The sequence below is a fragment of the Pipra filicauda genome, unplaced genomic scaffold (assembly GCF_003945595.2).
Source record: "Pipra filicauda isolate LSUMZ 115617 unplaced genomic scaffold, ASM394559v2 scaffold436_size1054928_pilon, whole genome shotgun sequence".
In the NCBI taxonomy this organism is placed as follows: Eukaryota; Metazoa; Chordata; class Aves; order Passeriformes; family Pipridae; genus Pipra; species Pipra filicauda.
Genome location: NW_024104572.1, coordinates 358,720 through 381,963, shown reverse-complemented (window position 1 = coordinate 381,963; position 23,244 = coordinate 358,720). Strand labels below are relative to the sequence as shown.

Here is a 23,244-nt window from a genome sequence, read left to right as displayed (position 1 = left end):
ATCCTCACAATTTCCCATATTTCTCCCAGAGAAATATTTCTCCCATAGAAATATTTCTCCCATATTTTTCCGGGAAGGCTCTTTTTTGGCATGGAAAACTTATCTTTTCAATGGCCACACAGACAGTTTGTGTGCTTGGCTTAAAACTTCACCATAAGATAATTTTTCCAGCCAGAAACTTGTGCCTTTTGATAGTCATGAACACTGAGCTGTTCAGAAGAAGAATTACATGATCTTCTTTGTTTACCAGAGCCAATGCCTTAAATTCTTTGAGGGGGTTTTCTCCAGCTTCTTCACCAACCCCTCTTCACCCAGTTTACCAAGTGACACAGACCAAATGAAGGAGAGAAGACAAATGCAATATCTAACCCAGGCACAGGTAGGTGTGGATTTTTAGGAGCTGGCATCAAAGTGAATTTGCCTGCAAATGCAATGAGACAACCTCAAGTCAGTTTTCCAACCTGATGGTAAACACCATGGTGAAGGCAGGGTGAGTGATGGAATGAGTGCAGGAGAGAGATTCCAGCTCAGCCACAGAAACAAGGCAGAAACTGATAAAACATGTGAATTTATCCACTCCTTTGAGAACGACACATACAAATTCAAGTATGTGGGGAAAAAAAGGGGAGAGGGAGTAAAACAAACAAGCAGGGAGTACAAGGAGACAGGACAGGAAGAATTTTCAATCCACCTATCAAATTAAGTGAGTATCAAACGGTGCAAGGACAGGAAGCAGTCCTCGCACTTCAGAAGGGGGGAAATAAATAAACACCAGAAGCAGACCTGCTGGTTTGGCCTCACTAACTGCAAGTCTTGTCAAACCATCTGAAGACACAGAGGCCAGCAGGAGACAACGAACCCAGGAGAGGTTTGCCAGTTCGTGCTACAGTAGCTTGGAGAGCAATTCAGTTGCAGAGACAGAATGTACCTGTGTGGGGGTGCTGAGGCATCCTTGATCCCCGTGCCAAGCCAGCAGATGTGGCACAAGCCTTCAGGAGGCCCACACACATCTGCAGTAGCAACCAAAGACAAGACAGGTCACCTGACAGTGCCAAAACCAGTGTCATCTCCAGGGAAGCAAACAAACCCCCAGCTTGATGTGCTCCTTGGACAAGACACCCACTTCTGAAGTACCTTGGATCACTGTGTTGTTTTGTCTGTCATCCCCACATTAAGGGGAACGGGGATGTGCTTTTGAATAGGGAGAGGACATCGAGCAAGGAGGTGAAAGCTGGAAAGAAGTTACAAAGGAGCCTGCCAGGCATCAAACCTATTGCACAATTAACATCCAAAATCCCTCAGGAGAAACCTGAAAGAAAATGTGATGCTCAGGAAAGCAAGCTGGGAAACAGCAACACAAAGGAAGACTAGGACATCACACAGGAAAGCTGAAAAACCTTGAAATGTAGGAGAGAAATGCAATACAAAATATGCAGTGTGTGTGTTTGTGTAAGAATTAACAACTACTACTCACACAGAGAACATCTTATCACTGGGAGAACACCACAGGGAGAGAGACCTGGCTGCAACAAATCAGTCACAGTGTGAAGCAGCCACAGGAGGCAGATTGGAGCCTAAAACCCCCCAAGGAAGTACTTTCAGGGACTAAAAGAAGCTATCTCCTTGCACAGTGAGACCTCACCTGTAGGGCTGTGTGTCACTTCAGCCACCACGTTCAAGAACATGGATTTAATTGGAGCTGCTGCTGAGAATGGAGAGACTTATGAGCCAGGACAACGTTGTGAAAGCAGATTTAAGGAGCAACTTACGTAGCCAAGCTAAACAAAAGCTCGAAGGAAATACAAATCCTTCATAATACATTTACTGACAGCAAGAACCATGGAAGAAGAGTAAACACAGTAAGGGTAAGGGGTTATACTAGTACAGAAACTGAAAAAAAAGAAAAAAAAAGTAATAAAAGCTGCATGGGCCATAGTTCCACCTAGGCTTGTGAAAAAACCCCAGTCATTGAAGCAGCAAAGCTCTGGGACAGCTTTTCAAGCAAAACTGAAGGTAAAAGACAATATAGCAACTTATTATCACTCATTAAAGGAATGGCACTCTGAAGAAATTTTATCCCTTTCCAGTTAAGCATGAAGCAGAAAAATAAAGAAGAATTCTGTGGTTGCCTGCTCCATCCAAACCCTCTGTGCCAAGTCCCCAGCAAGAGAATCTTCCTTTTTGTTGCCTTTTTTGTTGCTGTCACTGTTGTGAAGCTCAAATCCTCTGGAAACAGACTGCACTAATGGAAAGGCTGGCAGAAATAGCTAAGAATATTCCTAATGTTTACTTTATTAAAACAAAACAACCAATACCACACAATGAAAACAGGCCACTTCATTCTATATATTTAGGCTCCGGCCCAAAACTGGGAGTGAAGGCGACACATAAACAGAGGCTTTATCAAGGAGCAGTGTGGTGTAACCTTCAGCCACAGAGCAGCTCTGTTCCCATCACAAGAGCTTTGGCCAAGCTGAGAAGCAGCAGCATTCCAACCGTGTCTGCAGCATTTCACTGTGAAGCAAACACAGTTTCACCACTTCCAGCTTCTTCAAGGCCAGGACAGCGGGTACATACCTAAGGACTGCAGGTGCCAGCCCATGTCCTGGTCATAAACAGGGCTGACAGCAGTAATATAATAATTACAGTCTGCCTGGCTGTTTTTTTGGAGCAAGACTTCCCAGGCTCATCACCTGGCTGTGCTCCATGGCCCAGCATACAGGAGGACAGAGGACCACCCACCTGATAGAGGCCTCTATCAGCACACAGTTGCACGAAAGCACTGCACATCCCATGTTTACTGCTATTTTGATCCCTCACCCTCAATCCTCTGCCTCCTTTGATGGCCACAACCCTTCTGATGCAAGGTCTAAGTCATATTTGAAACGACGTGCAATAAATCAAACCCTGGCTGCTGAGCCAAGGCACCCACACGCTCCTTCCATACAGATCACAAGTAAAGCAGCACGTTGAACAGGTTGCAGGAAAAGAGTCTTGTGTGAGGTGATGCCTCAGGCAAGTACAGAGCTCTGTGGGATGCTACAACACTGACAAACACACAGCACGTGGTCACAAACTGCATCCAGAGCCAGTCGCACCGGTAGAGACTTACAAACATGTGCCAGAAGCTTGAGTTTGGACAAACTGCAAAGAGAGATTTCAATTTCATATGCAAATACTGAGAGTTTGAAGAGCAAGGGGGGGTGTGTGTGTGAAAGAAAACACCACAAAAAACCCCTTTGGACCCTGGTATTACCTGAGGAATATGTAAGAGACAATTATCATATAAGAGAACTCCTGAGGTGTTTAGAGAAAGGTATGCATCTGAGGAAGAAGGGAAAGTAGGTACCAGAGTGCCACTCTAAGGTTATTACACACTGAAATTCAAATAAATACTCAGGTTGCAACTTTAACTGAAGGAGTAAGAATAATTTAGAGAAATTCTTCCAGCAGCTGTGCACAAGACTATAGAAATGGGTTTTTTGGAACACTTCAGAACAACCCAGAGGATGAAAGCAAACCTGGTTTAGTCGAATAAATTTTTAAATGTGCTTATATTTAAGCTGCTTTGAAACCACATTAGATTGCTGTCTGCAGTGCAACAGCTCAATTAACATGCTCAAATGGTTCAACCAAAGGTCAGAGAGAAGGACCAGAGACTGCACAAGGGAGGGCGGAGGACTCCAAAGCCACAGGTACAGGAGAGAAGTTCCCTGGATTCAGGCTGCCAGGGAGTCAGCACCTACTGCTTCCAGCTGCCCAAATTTCACCACAGCAGGGGAAGGTGCCCACAGGGCACTGTGGGCACTAACTTACCTCCTTGGTACAGCAGCCAGAACCTACAGGTAAACAACACCCAGGTTAGCTGAGGACTGCAGCACAACCTTCCCTGGGTATGACAAGACTTCAGGGGAACCCAGGACTGCAGCACTGTGCCTTGGTTCTGGCACACAGGCACCAGTTTTAGCCTGGAGATGATGATGCTCTCACTGCCCAAGGGCAGCCAGCAGACCCAGACCTCCTCCTGGCCATCTCCCATGAAAGCACATTTCATAGAATCACAAAATCAGCTGGGTTGGAAGGGACCTCCGAGATCAAGTCCAACCCTTGCAGCCCTGCCCGATTTTCAGCAATGTTTTAGAAACACTGCACTGCAAGACAACAGTTTTTTGTGCTGTTACTTGCCAGTTTTTATTTGCAGCAGATCTCCCTCGGGTGCTGGCTTCACACATTACACAGCACATCCCTTTCAGACCCAGCAGCCCCCTGTCCTTACAATTCCCCATCCTGGTGTCTTCCAGTGGCACAGAGTTAACACTTGTGCCACCTCTACAGCCTCACTAAATCCAGTCTCTCCAGCCCCATTTCTGGGAGGGGAAAAAAAAACCCAACACCACCAAATAAAAAGAGAGAAAACAAGTGCACAAACAACTTTACAAGTTCACAATCCCCCAGCTGCCACCAGTCAGGGTGTGCCTCTAAGTTGTGTATCAGGCAGATAAGCATGCATAGTTTTCAGAGGAATCATAGTAGAGCTGCTTAACATCTAAATCAGACAAGCAAAGCAAAATAACAGAGCGAAACTAAAAGAAAAGCTGCAGGCTAATTTGATGCAGGTGCCTAAAGCTGAGCACAAGCTTGGATGTAAGTAGCACTTACAGTCACTAGGCCGAAAATACAGAATAATAATAAGCATACACAGATCTTTTTTCCCTTTTAATGCATTTTTGCCCTGTTCTAAGAGCCACATTCTGCCTTATTTTAATTTCACAGACACTAAAACACCTCCCAGTATGTGCAGTGGGAGAGGAAGAAAGAAATCACTTGCTCCTCACAGGATTCAGCACAGTCAAGACTTCACCCCCAGGGCTTTGCACCTCTTCCAATGATCCTTACTCAGCTCCCACTTATGAAGCAAACCTGTCATCAGCCACACAAACAGCAAGAGGCAGACAAGGATGTTTTCCTGTCCCAGAGGAGAAATGTCCCTTTCTTTCTTTGTGGAGTCCCCACCCCACACTTCAGCAATAGGATGGGGAACCATCCTAAGGACTGTGGAGGTGGGGGAGAGGGCTCTGCTCTGTGAGCTCATTGAGGGCGTACCCATAAACTTGGCATAACCCTGGTTATTGTTCATTTGGTAGAAGCCCTGGAGCACCTTCTGCTCGTGACTTGCAAAAGAAGTGAATCAATGCAGAGGTTTATTAAGAGAGGCAGCCTCTTACCAGCCTCTGCAAACGCAGGGCAAGGGTACAGGAGTATTGACAAATAAAGCTCCCACCTACGCTAATAAAAGGTAACATTTCCTGCCCCAAAGTACACTGGAACACTACAAATCCAAAGTTTACCTTCTCTTCAGCTGACTTTACAACACTAATAACTTCTTTAACTGCCAGCTCAAGTGGTTCTAGTGGGTCATCTTCCTCAAACGTGAGCAACTGAGAATCCTGAGAAAGAAGAAAAAAAAGAAATATCATCAGGTGACAAAGCCACTGCTTGAAAACAAGTGATAAAAAATGCACCGCCAGTCAAGTTCCTGGAATTGCAAATGCATGTCAAAACTTCTACGTATTAATTGCACGACACCTCACTACATAATATAGGGTAGAGCCTGAAAACATATACTTAGGACATAACCATGGGCCTAATCATAACTCATCTTTCTCTGCAGTAGAATACCAAGGTGCACAACAGCACAGTGCAGAGCAAAGCAACTGAGTTCAGTGAAACTGCTCCTCTTGAGCAAGGATTTATCAGTGCTGCAGTTTGAAAAGGCCTGTTTGCTTTGGCCTAATAATACGGCTGCACTAGGCTGTGCCAAAACTAAGAAACCCCAAACATCGCCTTGCAGAGGTGAGGAAAGAAAGCTTCCCCTCCCCCGTCCTCCCTGTCTGTGACGGCAGGCAGTGCCGACAGCCACCCAGCCTCCACGCAGGCAGCGAGGGGAAAGGCAGCGTTTTGGCAGTGAGGTCACGCTTTCAGAAGCATCAGCGCTGCATTCCCCACCTGCTCCCCGCACCGGGCCGTCAGCCCCGCTCCCCTCGTCACCCGGCCTCGTTTTGCACGCAGGAATTTCACTAGCTGCGTGCCGCTGACATTGTTTTGGGAGCCTGACAGCGGGAGCACGGCCACGCTGCAGCGCCAGGCGGGGAACTCGGCGCTCCAGCTGCTCGCCCGGGCAGGGAGGGTGTGCGTGTGTCCCTGTCAGAGCGGCTTCGGTCTCTGCGCAGGGACGGGAAGCTGCCACTTGTGCCCGGTTCACTTTCAGTTCCCAGCACCTGTGCCCGAGCTGTCTGGGCTCTTCCACAAGTGCAGGGCAAACCTTCATTTCTCAGCACAGCCCCTGCTTTTCTCCTCGTGCAATTTGAAAGGGCGGACGAAGTATTTTCCTCCCACTGCCCTTACTCACAGTGGTATTTGGAAAGTGTTAAATTTATATTCCTTATCTTTCATACACACATGTTGCCCCACTCCTCCTTCTTCCCCAGCTTGCTCCCTGGCATGCAAGAAGAACGGAACCTCCTAGGTCTAAGAAGTCTCCCCCAGGGAGAGGAATGCAAGGAAATTTGGAGACCTGGGGACATGCTGCTTCCTAGACAGCTTAGTCTCAGCATTTTTCACTGACACGACAAGGGTTCAGTCCTCAGGACAAGGAAATCAGGTTGCCACAGCCTCGCCTAAGCTCCTCACCTCTTAGACCCGGGCATACCATTACACACCAACGAGCAGGATCCCACACTGTGCCATTTGCGGGAAGGGCAGGTTGGGATGGGAAGGATTGCCATCCTCCCTGACCCAGGTTAAAAGCAAACTGACCAAACCCTGAGCATCCCACCACCCAGCGGGTCTGAGGGACGCCAGCCTTTGGAGTTACACTACACACACACACGGGTTCAGCAGGGCCTCAGGCAACACGGGGGAAGCCCAGCTCTGGGAATTATTTGCCGAAGGACGGGCCGCAGGCCCAGGCCAGGAAGTTTCCATTGTTTCCTCCTCCCCACGCCCGAACAATGTTATCGGCGGTGCGAACCCCTGCCAGGGGCTGCGGGGGTCGCGGCTTCCCTTTCTCCCCATCCTTCCCAGCTCCCACGCGTGCGCCCATCCCGTGCCTGTGCCCGGCTCCTTCCTGCAAACCCCTGCCGAGCAGCCACCAAACGCACACGTGTAAATACACAAACACACGGAGGGGCAGAAACACGCCGCCAGCACCCTGGTTTATCCCTGAAGCAAATCGCAGCGTCCCTAGGAGCGGGGACAGCCCGGAGCCGCGTCCCCCCATCCCGGCGAGCGCGGGGCGCCGCCCGGAGCATCCCGATCGGGCATCCCCCCCTCTCCCATCCCTCCCTCACCTGCATCCCCGGCACTCACCGCCCGCTCCGCCGCCTCGGCCCGCAGCGCGGCCACCCAGGCCCGCCGCCACTGCCGCCTCCAGCTGCCCCGCGACAGCGCCCAGGCCAGCACCGAGCCGCCCTCGTCCAGCAGCTCGTCCCGCGGGCCGGGAGCGGCGGGAGCCGGGAGAGGCGGCGGCGGGCGGCGGCGGCGCCGCAGCGCCAGCAGCGCGTACTGCACCAGGTACACGGCCAGCGTGGCCAGCGCCGCCACGAACAGGGCGACCAGCGCGCCCCAGCGCAGCTCGGCCAGCCCGCCCGGCAGCCACGCCATGGCTGAGCATAATGGGGGCCGCGGCTCCGGAGCCCTCTCCGCGGAGCGCTCGGCGGCGGCCGCAGCCCCGCGCTGGGCTCGACCCGCGGGCGGAGCAGGGACCGGCGGATCGGACGCCCCGGGACGCGCCGCCTGCCCCGCCCGCCCACGGCGCAGTCCCCGCCCCGGGGCGGTGCGGGGGGAGCGCGGACACGGCCACCGGCACGGACACGGCCCCGGGGATGGCCACGGGCGGTGCCTGCGGGGAGGGGACGGGGGGTGATGGGGTTGCGGTGATGGGTGTCTGGTGCCCCCGCGGGTAGAGGGGGGGAGAGGGGCTCGTGGTGGGCACCCGGTGCCCCCGGGGGTAAAAGGGTCTTGGGTTGGGTTCCTGGTATCCAGGGTGTAAGAGGGGTTCGTGGTGGATGCCTGGTTCCCGGAGATACAAGGCGGTAGAGGGGTTCGTGGTGGGCGCCTGGTATCCCGGGTGAAGAGGGGCTCGGGGTGGATACCGGGTGGCCGGAGGTAGAGGGGGGTAGAGGGGCTTGGAGTGGGCGCCCAGTGCCCCCGGGGCTAAGAGGGTCTTGGGGTGGGCTCCTGATGCCCCAGGGGTAGAGGGGCTCGGGGTGGGTGCCTGGTGATGCGGGGATAAGAGGGATTCCTGGTGGATGCCTGGTGCCCGGAGGTAGAGGGGGGTAGAGAGGCTCCGTGGTGGGTGCTGGGTACCCCAGGTGTAAGAGGGGTTCGGGGTGGATCTCTGGTGCCCCGGGTATGAGAGGGGTTCGGGATGGATGCCTTGTTCCCTTGGAATGGATGCCTGGTGCCCCGGGGGATAGAGAGGCTCTGGGTGGGTTCCTGATGCCCTGGGGGTAGAGGGGCTCTGGGTGGGCTCCTGGTGCCCTGGGGTAAGAGGGGCTCGGGGTGGGCAGGGGGCAGGGGCGGGTGTTCCCTGAGCTGGTGCTTCTCACCAAACCCCAGGCAGAACAGGACAAAAAGAGCACTCCCAAGGATGGGCTAAAAGGGGGAGTTTCAGTAGGGAGAGTGAAGACACAGGCATCAAATATAATAATTTTTGTTGTTTTTCCTGCAGCAAAGTTTCCCCTTCCCTACTGAGTGATGCCGTTTGCACGCTAAGCAACAACTGCAAATGAAAAGCCATGTGAAGAGCCCTGCGTGTCTTTGCACACATAAATAACCCTTTTAATGTCACTTGAGGGCATGGTGGGTTGGCTACAGATGGACCTGGCTTCCTCCCCCAAAAAGGAAGATCATATAATCTTTGTGTTCAGGAGGCTGAGGTTTACTCAGCTGGTTTGTGGCAAAATTATGAATCCCAGTGGATGAAATTGCCACACTTCCCCTCAGTACCAAGCAAGCATTCCAGGAAGGCACCTTTTTACACGGCAGGATAACACTTGGGTGTTTGGGATCAGCCTTCATAGGCTGAGGGAACAGCCAAGGAGATTACGAGACATTTATTTTTCCCCTCTGCTTCCTATGGAAGGCCGAACATGAGCTTCCCTTTTCCTCCCAGTGCCTCCTGATCTCCTCTGCTCAGGATGTCAAACTCACTGGAAGGAGGAAAAACCCAATTCCATGTTTCATTGTGATCTGCAGCCTGGAACATCAATTCAGGACTAAGCACTTTCTGCAGACTGTGCTGAATGACTGTTGTTATCAGTAGGAGGTTTGCGATAAAGGGGAGGAAATTGTGTTTTGATAGTAAATAAAAGTTCCAGAATTATTTATTTTTGCCACGTTCATTTTCAGTAAGTTCCTGTTTGGTTTTCAGAGTGCTGCCTTATCAGCTTATCGCTGTTTGTGTCCTCATTTTTTTACTGCCTTTTTTTGCCTGCTCTGTCTGTGTTTATCCCTGGCAGCTCCCATCCAAAGAACCTCACCTGAATTTTTTTCCCAATCCATGTGCTAAAACAACCCGTCTTTGAGGCTGTAGTGAAGTGTCATTGTAAGTTCTTGCTCTGCTTGGGCTTTGGCCTTTTTAAGGGCAGAAAGATATTTTTGTTGCTGGAAGCTGGAATTCCAGCCCCCTGGAGTGTGTGCTGTGGGTCACGGAGGGGAATTACCAACCCCACAGTACTGGCTCTGGTGGGAGCTGTGCAGGTGCAGGTGATGAGGTGCAGAAGACATGTGGGCTCACAGACCAGACAGCAAATGCTTGTTTGCTGGACATTTTCAAGCATGTTCATGGCTAGAAGCAAAGGTGAGAAGAAAAGGGAGGGGAGTACATGGCAGAATCATGGAATGGTTGTGGATGGAAGGGACCTCTGGAGGTCAGATGGTCCAGTCCCCCATTCCAGTCAGGGCCACTCAGAGCCCATTGTCCAAGACCATGGCCATATTGATGGCTCTTGAATATCTCCCTGGACTCTACAACTTCTCTGAACAACCTGTTCTAGTGCTTGGTCACCCTCACAGTGAAAAAGTTTCTCCTTATGACCAGAGGGAACCTCCTGTGTTTCAGTTCGTGCCCCTTGCATCTTGTTCTGTCACTTGGGCACCACTGAAAATAGCTTGACTCTGTCCTCTTTTCACCATCCCTCCAGACATTTATATACACTGATAAAATCCCCTCCATGAGACCTCTCTTTCCCCCCCTCTTCCCTCAGCCTTTCCTCGTATGAGAGATGCTCCAGCCCATTAATCATCTTTAGTGGCCTTTCACGGGACTCTCTTCAGTGGAGACACGACATTTCAGGTGTGGTCTCACCCCTGTTGAGTAGAGGGGAAGGATTTACTCCCCTCAGCCTGCTGGCAGCACTCCTCCTAATGCAGTCGAGGACGCCATTGGCCTTCTTTGCTGGAAGGATATTCGTTGGCTCATATTAAATTTGCAGTTGACCAGGACCCACAGGTCCTTTCCACAAAGCTGCTTCCCAGCCAGCTGGCCCCCAGCATGTGCTGGTGGCTGGAGTTGTTCCTCCCTGGGTGCAGGACTTCATGGGTCCTCTTGCTGAACTTTGCAAGGTACTGTCAGCCCATTTCTCCAGCCTGTCCACGTCCCTCTGGATGGCACAACAACTCCCTGCTGTGTCAGCCATGCCTCCCAGTTTTGTGTCACCAGGAAATTTGCCAAAGGTACACTCTGCCCCACCATGCAGATCATTAACGAAGCTGTTGAACAGGACTGAACCCAGTATTGGCCCCTGGGGTCACCACTAGTTACAGGCCTCTATCAGTCTTTGTGCCATTGATCATCACCCTCTGGGTCCAGCTGCTCAGCCAGTTTTCAATCCACCTCACTGTCTGCTCATCCAGCCCATATTTCTTCAGCTTCTCCATGAGGATCTGATGGCAGACAGCGTCAAAAGTCTCAGCAGACAATGTCCACTGCTCTCCCCTTGTCGACCAAATCGGTAATTTCATTGTATGAGTTTATATTGCCTTTGGTGAAACCCTCCTGATTGTGTCTGATCACCTTGTTCCTCAAAGTGTCCAGGCTTAGCTGCTCCATCACCTTCTCAGGGATCAAGGCAAGGCTGACTCCTGGCATCCTCCATTCTTCCTTTCTTGGAGTTAGGAGTGGTGTTTGCTTTCCTCCAGTCCTTGGGCACTTCTCCCAGTTACCATGCTCACTTAAAGATGATGGAGAGTGGCCTTGTGATGAGATCTTCCATCTCCCTCAGCACTTGTGGGTGCATCCCATCAGGGCCAGTGGACTTGCATATGTCCCATTTGCTTAAGTATTCCCTGACCTGATCCTCCTTCACCAAGGGTACATCTTTGCTCCATACTCTCACCTTGGTCTCTGGAGCCTGGGATTCCTGGAGGACCATAACACCAACATTTAATACAGCATTTTAGAATAAGAGGGCTCGGCCTCTGGGAGGAGGATCAAGTTGCTGCCTGAGAAGCAATTTGATAATTTTGTGTTATAAATACATTGTCCACATTTGCACCTATAAGATTAACAGGGCCAGAACATGGTTTTATCTGCTGCAGTTGGTTTACTGTAAGGATATAAGAAGAATGGGCTACTTAGGGGTCAAAGTATTTGCTTGGGGCACAGGGAAAGCCCACGCTCCACTCACCAACCAGACACCAGGCAGGTAATTTAGAGTGCACCTGCATGATACCAGGGAGCAAACTGGAACAACCAGAGGTATATTGCCATTTTAGCACAGCTCTGTACGTAGATTAACGGACCCTGCTGAGAGACCAGACTGATTAGCTGGGCTAATTTTAAGATCCAGACCAGTATCTTTGCTGCACCAGCTTTTCTCCTTAGGGTTTTCTGGTACAGCACTGCATCGTGGCAGACAAACCTGCCCTTAGCTTGTCCCGTGTTTCAGTTCCCCACATTTGTCACACAGACAGTTTTCTCTAACTGGCAGGAATTTTGTGAGTCTAATTAGTGAATGTGAAATGGCAAGAAAGACTAAAAGATAACACTGAGATGTTAGGAACAGTTTTCCTTCACGGAACTTTATCGGCTATCTTGTCACTAGAAATACTTAACATTTTTACTTTTGAAGGATACCAAAAATATGTAGTGCCTAATATTTAGTTATTTTCCTTTTTCATGCACCTTGTGAACTTGGAATAGCCCTCTCTGAACCTTCAAGATCTCACCCATGAAAGCCTAGCTCTGGGGATGTGATTAGTAAAGTAATTAGTTTTTCATAATTCTGTGTACTCTGAAGCTGGGAGCTGGGAGTCTGACTTGCTCCTAGGCTCTGCTAGGTGCTATGTTTTTATTAAACAACTTCTGTGTTTCCCAAATCCCAGATTTCCTTTTAATTAGCAAGTAATATATATATATATCTAGATATATAGATATCTGTCAGAAATGTAAAATGAGGGAGACTGATTTTTCATTGTGGTTGCCTCACATGTCCTGTTTTGGTCCTTTGAAGTACGAATTTTGTGAACTGTTTCACTCTGTTTTGGAAAGGCAAGAAGAAAACTGCAGACCTGGAGCTTCCTCTGACCTAGAGTGATGTTAGAGTAGTTCTAAAATGTTCTGCTGGTAGAGCTACCTGAGGCACACGAGCAACAAAGAGACGAAACGTCTCACTCGTTCACTGGTGCTGCCAGGGTCTGCAGCTGTTCTGGATGCTCTTTTTCACCCTGCAGACAGAAGGCAGGCAGAATTTTAGGACCTTGACTGTTGGTGTGACCTTTCAGCTTTGTTGCAGGTGGGTGGAATGGTGGCTGGGACTTGACACAGGTAAATGTGTGTGACAGGGTGGGACACGGCAGGGCACACACTCAAATTTACCACCTGGAATCTGAGATCACCCTGAGTCCCATGTGACAGATGTAAGGAAAGGGAACAGGATGAAACCACAGCTGCTTTAATCAGTTTCATTTTTAAAGCTGTGAGCAGAACAATGGCGAAAAAAAAATATTATGGAGTAGGTTCAATGATCACTTACATGATCACTTACATGATTACAATGCACAGAGATAAAAATCTACCCAAACCTTTCCCACTAATTCTCTGCCTCTGAGCTCCAAAGTATGTTTTCTACACACAAAAGAAAGAGAAGGTTCCTAAGAGGCCACACATGCAGCCCGACACAAAGTCTGAAACAAGTGCTTTGTAGGGCAGTATAATAGTGTGAGATTTGCTTTGTCTGGCAAAACTGTACTTTGGCCAGCAGAGCTCTATCCAGTGTTCCAGGACTCTTTTACTGCTGTGCCAGAGACAGGTAACAGGTGTGTCCTTCCACCTGCTGCCTGTGGCAAGTTTGCTCAGGAGGGCAAGGGGAGGCACAATCCTAAAGCCAGGAGATGGTCCTGTCCTTATGTGCAGTCTGTTTTCTGTAGCCTCTTTCTAGGTGAGATTCAGCACGTGTGACACATCGCATCTCTTTTGAGTCAGTACTTTTGAGGCTTTGGGACAGCTGCCTGAGAAGGAGAGTGATGGGTGTGCAAAGACACGGAGCAAGGGCCAGGTGGGATGCCCAGAGGAGCCTCCTTGGAAGATGGTCAGCAGCCTGGCACAAAGCAAGCTTTCATAACTCTGAGCTGGCATGGGGGGCAAGGAGACTGGCTGTTGATCTGGAATAACCCCCTCAACTCCTGCGTTCCAGAGAACATAATTTTCTTAATGAAGGAGTCTTGCTCCATACACAAAGAGCTCAGAGATGATGACATCATTAGACCTCCACGTTGACTTCTCTTACTTTCAGTTCTTTTCCAAAATCAGGAGACACCTGATCCATCCAAAGACCAAAGAAGTGGCATGTCCACCATGACCTCACAGTAGAAAAACTTCAGCTCAATTAGATCATTCAGTCCTTCTTTGCCCAAATGCCTACATCTCTTAATTGCTTAAGAGGACCTGCTGCCAGGAGCTGAGCTTTTCATTAGATCAGAAAATTGCTTTTATAGCTTTGTTATTATAAGTGGTATTAATATACAGTCCTGGTCCTAAAAATGTCTTGGAAAAACCATGCCCCATGAATATAACTGTTGACAAGGTGCCTAAGCTTCAAAGCAAATGGGTCACAGTGTTCCATTTTTACCAATCATAATTTTGAATTATGTATTTAGACATAAAACAAAGCTGCAAAGCCATTTTTAAATTCTATCAGAACCACGGACCCAAGCTGGTACACCTTGGATACTTTATTTTGAAGACATTCGTGCACCAGAAATACAACCTATCAAGAGGTCATGGTTTAACCCCAAAACCAGAACACAAGGAAAAAGAACATGAGAAAACAGACAAATAATTGGCGCCATGGTGTTTGTATTCATTGTAGCACACCAATATCCCACCCATTAATTTTATAAATGTCATTTATAAGTGTCGTAATTTTGTCATATTATAACAATTTTGCTTTTCCTTGTAGGATCATACTTTTCACTCTCTCCAGATCTGAATTCAAACTGAAAGAGAGAAGGTTTAGATTAGATATTAGGAAGAAATTCTTTACTATGAGGGTGGTGAGGCCCCTGGAATGGGTTGCCCAGAGAAACTGTGGCTGCCTCATCCCTGGAAGTGTCCAAGGCCAGGTTGGATGGGGCTTGGAGCAACCTGGGAGAGTGGAAGGTGTCCCTGCCCATGGCAGAGGGGTTGTAACTGGATGATTTTTAAGGTCCCTTCCAACTCAAACCATTCAGTGATTGCACGATTCCATATCTGATAATTAATCTATTCCTAAGTGATCACGATTTTGCAAAAGGAACAAAGGCAAACAACAGACATTTTGTCTGGAGTTGCTGACAATTGCATTTCTTTTACTACTTGTATCTGACACTGCAGTGGAAGAAGGAAAATTATTTTCGAGACTGTTATTTTTGATTATGACGATGACTCTTCAAGAATATATTTACCAAACTTCAGTAAAATGCGTGAGCTTTTACAAACTAAAACACGACAGATAAGCGCTTGCTTTCTTTCTTTCTTTTTTTTTTTTTTTTTTTTTTTTTTTTTTTTTTTTCCCTTTCTTTCCCCTTTATTTTCACCGATTCTATTCTCTCCACCAGAGAGCGCCAGGATCACCAGAGGTGCCGATGCTGGAATTGTGAGGCTGCAGCGCTTTGAGCCGCTTTCCCCAAGGACGGCACTGTAGACACGATGGGGGATTCCAGCTTCATGAATTTTCTCGCCCGTAGGTTAATTTAGGCTCAGAGTTGTATCCAAATGGTTCAGGCTTCCCATGTCCAAGCTAGAGCTGAAGAATCTCCTGACAAGGAACTACTGGAGAGATCAGTGCCTCTCCTAAATCTTGGGATCCAGCCCAGGAGACGGTGACTTCCCAGGAATGTGGGCTTCTCCCAAGCAGTAAAAACCCCTCAGATGTTTGAGAACACCAAGACCAACTGGCTTTGGGAATGTTAGGCATCAGAAAGAAGAAAGGACTCGGTCAGTAGTAAAAGAGACCTTAAAGTTTTCCATTGAGAGCAGCAGCACTTCAAGGAATTTTGTAGGAAACCAACAACAAGAGCATGAAGGAAAGGCTTTGAAAAAACTCGGAACCCTCTCAGAGAGCAGTGAAAATGCTCTAACTCAGCTGGAGAGCTAAGAAAATCCAAGGGCATGTACCAGTTTTGTGTCAATTTGTCAATCCCAGAGCACACCTCCATGGATGCTGGGCTATGGTTAAAACACCAGAGTGTGGAGCACGTGGCTCACTCATAACGTGGTTATACAAATCCAAGGATGATACGATGTGTTGTGGCCCCAGGAAAGGGCAGAAAGCTTTAAACTCTTCAGTCCTGAGGTCACATTATGTTCAAGTGGGTTGACTTTGTTTTACCATAACAGGTGCTGACTACAACTAATGCTCCTGCATTTTCTTAGGCTGGGATGGACTGGCCTCCTCCTTGGCTTTCCCAACAGGGAGCCAAGGAGTCAGGAGTCTGGAGGTGCATCTCACTCCCAGTCCCAGCTGTCAGCCAGGCAGAAACCACACTGCTTAGTGAAGGAAACACCGGAGAAGACACCTTTGGGGCAAAGTGTGTTGTGACACGCCTTTGGCCTAACAGGGAATTTTCTCCAAATTAATTTCCATATAACTAAGCCATATTTAAGCACACTCACATGCATTTTTATATACACAAATGCATATATATAGAGAGAGGCCTTCACCTTCAGTGTGATGCTTCTGAATGTGGCTCTTCTGGTGGCTGGGATGGTGCAGTCCTTTGTTTCTGGTTCCTCCTAATGCCTGTACACAGCATTAGAGGTGCAGAACAGATTGTAGGATCATGTCCATAAAATGGATGTTCTATGTGATTCTGCCCATCTTGAGCCTTGTATTTGGTAAAAAACTACCCAATTTCAAATCTCATTTTAATATCTGTGAATGTCCTCCAGACTTATTCAGAGTGCCAGTTTAGCGGGTTTACGTTATATTTTTTTTTTCCTCGTGCTTTCAAAAAATGCATTTACGTGCCTTTACTAACCTCAGTCAAATTTTTCCTGAAACAAGTGACCTGAATGCAAGCTAACCAAGCAGAGTTTCCTTCTTGTGGCATTTGGCTGCTCAGCTGACTGATGGGTAAAGAAGAGGCAGCAGCAAACACCGCACAGCTGTAGTTGGCACACCTGGGGAAGCCCTCAGGATGTGCAGCCTTCAAAGCCTGCTCCAAGAGGAACAAAATTTCCCCCGGTGCAAGCCTGAAGAGAAAATATTATTAAACAGCTTTATGGGAAGTTTTTCATCCCTTAAACCGTTTCATAGACTTTATAGCATAGAGTAATGGATGATAAGAGCAATGGATGCAGTTTCTGTCAGCCAAAAAGGGTTAGAAGGTGTCGTACCCCAGGAACGCCTCATTCATTAGGGAAGAAAGGAAAAAGTGGCAACCAAAATAGCCATATTCATCACAAATGACACCTTAAAACAGAGTCTGCTTTTTTTTTGTTCTTGTTTTTGGCAGGGCCACAGCGTGGGCTCTTCTGTATCTCACATCCTTCTGCTGCTGTCATCTTACTTTCTCTGACCTCTTCTGGCTTGCTGCCCTTTGTTCCTTCCAGAAATATTATCCATGGAGGTCTAATAGTAAAGATGATCCTGTTAGTGTTTGTATATTAAAAAAATTGAGTGGAAACAGGAAATATCATCTGAACAGAAAAGTAAGTAAACATTACTGGATTTGTTTGCAGAGCAACTGTCTTAGAAATGGACAACTGGAATGAGAATAAAAATAGCCATGAAAACAGGTGCAGTGCTCATGACACTATCTTCTTATCATTTTGATTTGCTTCTTGAGTTTTATGTCAAGTACAGGCTGTATGGTCTCCAGAGTAGGTGTTTTCTGTGAAGGATTTAAGCAGAAGTTTGTCTGCTCTGAAGGAATAATGGAGACAGGCCTGTGTGTTGATCCTAACTGGATGCAGGAAGAGCTGGAGGAGTTCCTTAGGTTGAAAGGAGAAAGAAGGAGCCAAGTCTCTGGGGCTTGAGACTCTGTGAATCAGTCAGAGAGCAGCTCTCTGCCCTCTCTTTGCCTTTTCCACAGCTCACCTAACTTTGGAGGAGCAGGGATGCTCCACAGAGGGACAGGCCAGGAGCTCTTTGTCCCTGTTTTCAAATCCTCTTGAGCTTGGAGTGCCCTTTCCAGCCTTGATCCGACCAGTTGGCAGAGTTGGTACTTCAGCTGTGCCCAGTGTTTCACCTGACCTATTGCCCCACTCCTTCGAACAGGACAGTGCACACAGTGACAAGCACTGGGGTGAAAAGGGCACAGAAATGTTCAGCACATCCTCTTGCTGCGAGTCTCACCCTTCCCACCGAGACCATTCCTTGATATCCAGTCAGTGGTTTGTACAAAAACTGTGGAGACCTTGTCTCCTCTGTCAAATGTGAATGAAACTGGTTTGACCAAATTGCACAAGGTAAAAATGGCAAAGGGAAGCACATGTGGCTCCAAGAAGCTGAGAAAACTGGCCTAAGCATTTTGAAAGACAGGTCTTATCTAGTTTGAAGAGGGGAACTGAGTAAACCCTGCTTCCAAAAGATAGAAAGGTCATTTTCTGCACCATGGGAATCCACACATTACATTCCCACACTGTGTTTTGAAGAGGGAAATACAAGCAGCAAAACTGCTTTGGAGGAGAGCACTGCGAAATACCATAAAATTCCTGACCGTGTCTTTCCAAACATCTGTCTCAGTCCAGTTTTATAGGAAAGACAGCCAGCTGATGTGTGTTCCCTCCTCAGACTCCCCTTTTAATCTCTGATTTCATAGGAAGCAGAATTTGGGCTGTGCTCACGTTTTTAAGATTGTCTAAAGCAGGTTCAGGTGGGGCACCTACTAAAACAGACAAAAAGCCACTATTTTAGCAATGTAAAAGTAGCATTTACATAAAAAAAAAAAAAAAACAAACAGAACAAAAGATGCTTTTTTACAAACAGGCTTCCCACCCCTGCAGACACAATGGTATGTGCAATAACATCCCACTTTGCCAAGAGATTCCAGCAGAAGACACAGTAATTTCAAAAGAAACAGTGTAAGTTTATTGGACGCCAACAGTTCTTAGTCAAGATCTAAGTAAAGAAAACACACGGTAGAAAAAGTTGTACAAAGCAGCAATGGATTTACATTACATTAAAGAAAAAGTTACCTTAAGCTATTAAGTCTCAGTCCTAAAAAAAGTAAAAACCCATCCTGGTGTATTGAACAGATATAGAATGTATAAGGTACAAGGTACACAGGATTATAAACCCAGCATCCTTTGTCTGACCTCTATAATCCTTTAAAATGACAAGTGATTTTGTGTAACTAACTGGAAAAATTCTCTAGCAAATGTATTGGATAACCCCAATTTTTAGAAACTGTAGGAATCTGTTCCCCTGTACCCAAGCACTAAAAGCGATCCCATTTTCCTGCTTTTTAAAAAGGGACACTGTCAAGAATAAGCCTTAAAATATGTACTTGAAGTGTATTTCGCATGTTACATTGCAAAGGGGAGCTTGTCCTGGTTTTATGCACATATTTGAATTAAAGATGCTGCTGCAGTAGTGGGAAGCTTGTGTCTTTGAAAGATAATGTGTATTGCTGAGAAGCTGGAAAAAGGAAAAATTGGATTGAGTCCTTTATTCTGGCACAGCGAGAGAAAAAGCAACATGAAAAATCAGCTCAACCCACAGAATTCAGATACATTTTCCAGACATCTCTGCAACAACTGAGGATGCCTGGAGTGGGCATTTTCACGCCCAAAAGCAGCTCAAGTGTTATGACTCAATTCTTCAATTTTATTAATGTCAAGTATTTCTAATACAGGTAAGTCCATTTTCTTGTACCCAAACTTTCTCTTGATAGTGTCCCTTTCTGTAGAGCAGTTACAGTACGGTTTTTCACAAGTCATTTTAAATAAACAAGAATCAATGCCATTAAAAATACTATCAGGCTGTGCTCAGCAACAACAGAAAAAGATTTTTAACACTGATTCATTAACACCAACACTAAAAAATAAAACCAAAAACCAAAACAAAAACAAAACCAAAAAAAACCCCAAAAATAAATCCCCAGCAAACCCCAAACCCCTAAGCTCGTTTTGATTTTTAATTAAATGTTCTGGTAAGAAAATGTAAACAATTTCATTGAACAGTATAGGCACATGCCAGATTACAGGCTCATGCCAGATATTTGCACCCTCACTGCGAAGAGCCAAGAAATTAGGCATAGTCTGTCCTTATCCCATGGGAGGAACTAGTTTTAACACTTGGAGCTTGGAACAGAAACAAGAGTCCGTGTAGAGCTTCAGAGCAAACCCGGGTGTCCTGCTTGGGGGGAAAACAAACAATATCAGGCAAAAAAACCTCCTGGATGTTCCTGCCTAAACAGGAAATGCAGGAAAAGCCTCTTACAGCTGTTTGGGGTCAGAGATAAGGAAATATCTCAGTTCTGAAACACCCCAGACAAACTCTGCAGTCGCCCACTTCACCAACTGCCTCCTTAATTACCTGTCACAGGGTGTTTCTCTCCCCCTTACCAAAAAAAACCCCCCAAACTAAACACAGTATCATTCCTGGTTCACATCCTTTGTTTTTGTAAAGCTACATCCAATTCTATATGCAGGTTTTATGGAGAGGAAAATTAATTTTAACTTTTGGTTCCAGGACTTTAAAAAACAAAATCTGTACGTCTTTTGCTGCCATTGCTCATTTTCAAGGCTGATCATGGTCCCAATTCAGCAAAGAACTTAAGGACTTTAAAAAAAATAAATTAAGACTGATCTTAATGGATTTAAGCATAGGCTCAGAGGCTTTGCCAACACGGTGCCTGAAAGGAAAAAAAAGTCCCAAACCAAAATACATTTCATGGCTCAACCCTGCTCCTCTTAAAATGCAACACAAGTTTCCCCTCTACTTCCACTGAAGCAGGATAGTTCACTGAGATTTATCTGACAGATTATAAAAATAGCAAAAAAAAGAGGAGAATTATAGATTCTAATCTATATATTAAAACATCTGCACATTCCTGTCACAAGTTTTAAGAAAAAAAGCAAAACACTTTTTATATTTAACAAGACCTCTAACTTTGTGTCACTTTAGTACACAGCTATAAAATTAAACAAAATATGCTGAAGACAGGCTTTTGTATCAATAAATTTGCCTTTTATTTTGGCTGTGGCCAAACTAGACACTCTTCAAAAGATCTTTATTTATAAACAAGCAACTAACATTTTTTTTTCTCCATAATTTAACTTTTAAAACATATATTAAAGTTATATAAGTGGAAGCATATTTATTCCGTATCCTCCAAAATAAACACTTCTATCAAGGGCTTTTTAAGATACTGTATAAAAGCTAATAGAAAACCAGAACTGCTATATAAACATCTCATATTTAAATTTTAGAGATCCTGAATTCCTTTACTAAACAACAGGAACCAAATTAAAAAAAAAAAAACAAAAAACAAACACACAGAACACGCTCAAAGTTGAAAACAAAATTAAAAAAACCCCCAACCAACCAAACAAAAAACCCCCCAAACACTGAAGAAAAATTTAGGAGGCTATTTAGGCCAAAAATATTTGATGGATTTTTTAGCACACTAGGAAAAAGGTCAAGGTTTCTGCAGAAAGGTCGCACAAGATTTTGATTTGAAGTGTGTAAAATTTCTCATCCTATCACAGAGCAGAATCCCAGTTGGAAGTGAGATGGCTCTGACCCAGCTGAGCTCGCTGCCACCTTCCTTTAGAAAGAACTTTACATCTATGCTTTGAGACTGTTGTGTAGGGGAATAATTGGGGAAAACTCAGGAACCGTTTTACAAAAACACGTTCGTATTTTATATGCACCGATTTCTTAAATACATTTGAAGGATACTTCGTGGGGCTTGATGTTTTTCTGATTTTTTTTTTTAAGCCAGGTTAAGTGCAATAACCATTTTAGTTTGAAATTGTTTCTGGTAAGAAAGAAATTTAGTCTTATTGGGTGGAATAAAAAAAGTCAGTAATGGAAATGTCACTATTAAGCAAGTACCTTCTTTAACTGCAATGCCACTGAAAGAGTTTAACTGATATTCAAGCAAATTAGCCTAATCTTATTCAGCTACAATTTGCCTGGAAGAGGGCAAAAAAAGAACAATATGTTACTAATAGAAGTGTTCAGTAACAATTTTAGATTTTGGTCAAAAATGAAGCAGAAGAGGCTTGAAACTAACATTGCAAATTTTTTGGTAGCTGGAAAAAAAAAAGTCAGGGGTCCGTCCTGAGCTAATATTTTTAAACTTAAATGTTGGAAAAAAATGGTGGCACACTTGGGCTTTCACTGAGAAAAATCTACTCTGGTGTGTGCCTGATTAAGGATGCCCATCCTCAGATTCTTAGGAATTACATTTGTGCTTAATTTTGATAAATCTTAAGTGTCAGCTTGCAATTCTTCCAACTTTTGAGTTTGGGATACTGAAAGAACAGTCACATACATGGTTACACATAGAACTAAAGCCTCACTCCGGCTCCCCCTGAAACTGGTGACCAAACTCTGTGCTGGTTTCAGCAGACACAGACTGGGCTCTGACTCAGCAGTGTGGAATGACATCCCCCCTCTCCCAGCCCTGCAGGGGGAAGGTTGGTCAGGATCAGAAACACTGTTTGCGTCATTTACCTTCACTCTAATCCATCACCACTCCACCGAGTTTAAATTCCAGCAGAAGAATTTCTCACTGCTAGTTCACCTCACGCTTCTGGGAAAGTATTTCCTTTACTTACAGAAAAATTTGGACCCTTACTACAGCTCCTGGTAAATATGTATGATCCTACTTACACTAAATGCTCCAGTTGTGATTTGAGGTAAAATAATGGAACCGCATGGAAGTGGTTCCATTATTACCACAATTTTCGACAAATTGGAAAATTGCAACACAGTATCACATATGATAGAAAAGCTGCAGAAAGAACTACTCTATGCATTGTATTCATAAAATGCTGTGATTGTAGTGTGATTTTCTCCTCTGCTTTGAGCTGGATATGCAACGCTTAATACAAATTTCAAATACATACTTCTTCATTTATACAGGTGTCTATATAAATATTTACATTTTTAGGTTCTGTTAAAACATATCTTTGTACTCATGGCCAAGCTTATGACTGTGTTTAGAAACACAGCTCATCTTCTGTCCCTTGATGAGCTCTCTCCTGTTGATTTAATAGTTATACATTCCTTTGTAGTCAGAATTACAAACAGTTGTACAAATAGTGGAAACAAAGCTATGAAACTTGTCTGACGTCCATTCAACCCCAGTTCATGTTACAAACAGTACCATTTGCATTATGATGGCTCTTATACAATGACTTCAGCTACCCAAGTATCCATAGGAAATTAGTCTTTGGGACATTATATAAAGCAAAGTACCCCCACTCTTGATTTTCCTTAGAAACTTAAAATTAAATGGCTGAGAGCAGACTTGCTGCTACTTCTTATATAAAATCTTAGTAATAATATTGCTGACTTCAGATTCTATTTTAATTTGCACAAGTTCCATACAACAATAAAACAATTCCGTGTTCCCTTAAAATAGCAAACATTCGTATCCAATAACATCAGGATTACTCAAAGTTGAGGTTTATTTGTTATTGCTAAAGGTTTCTAAGACCTAAGTCAATACAGCAAGACACTCCATCCACCTCCTCCCTAACTGCCAGTGTATGGCAATCATTTCTATGGAGCTCGTGTGTTG

At 45.8% G+C, this 23,244-nt stretch overlaps 1 protein-coding gene across 1 annotated transcript in view; it reads right to left on the bottom strand.

Moving 5' to 3' along the window:
* The window catches only part of C2CD2 (C2 calcium dependent domain containing 2), a 34,179-nt gene extending 26,421 nt beyond the window's left edge, over positions 1-7,758 (bottom strand). The window contains exons 1-2 of the mRNA XM_027742036.2: positions 7,369-7,758; positions 5,349-5,447 (exon numbers count right to left, since the gene is read on the bottom strand). Of these exons, the coding sequence (XP_027597837.1) occupies positions 5,349-5,447; positions 7,369-7,662 (393 nt within the window). The 5' untranslated portion in view covers positions 7,663-7,758. The remainder of the gene's footprint in view (positions 1-5,348; positions 5,448-7,368) is intronic.
* Positions 7,759-23,244: the final 15,486 nt, after the last annotated feature.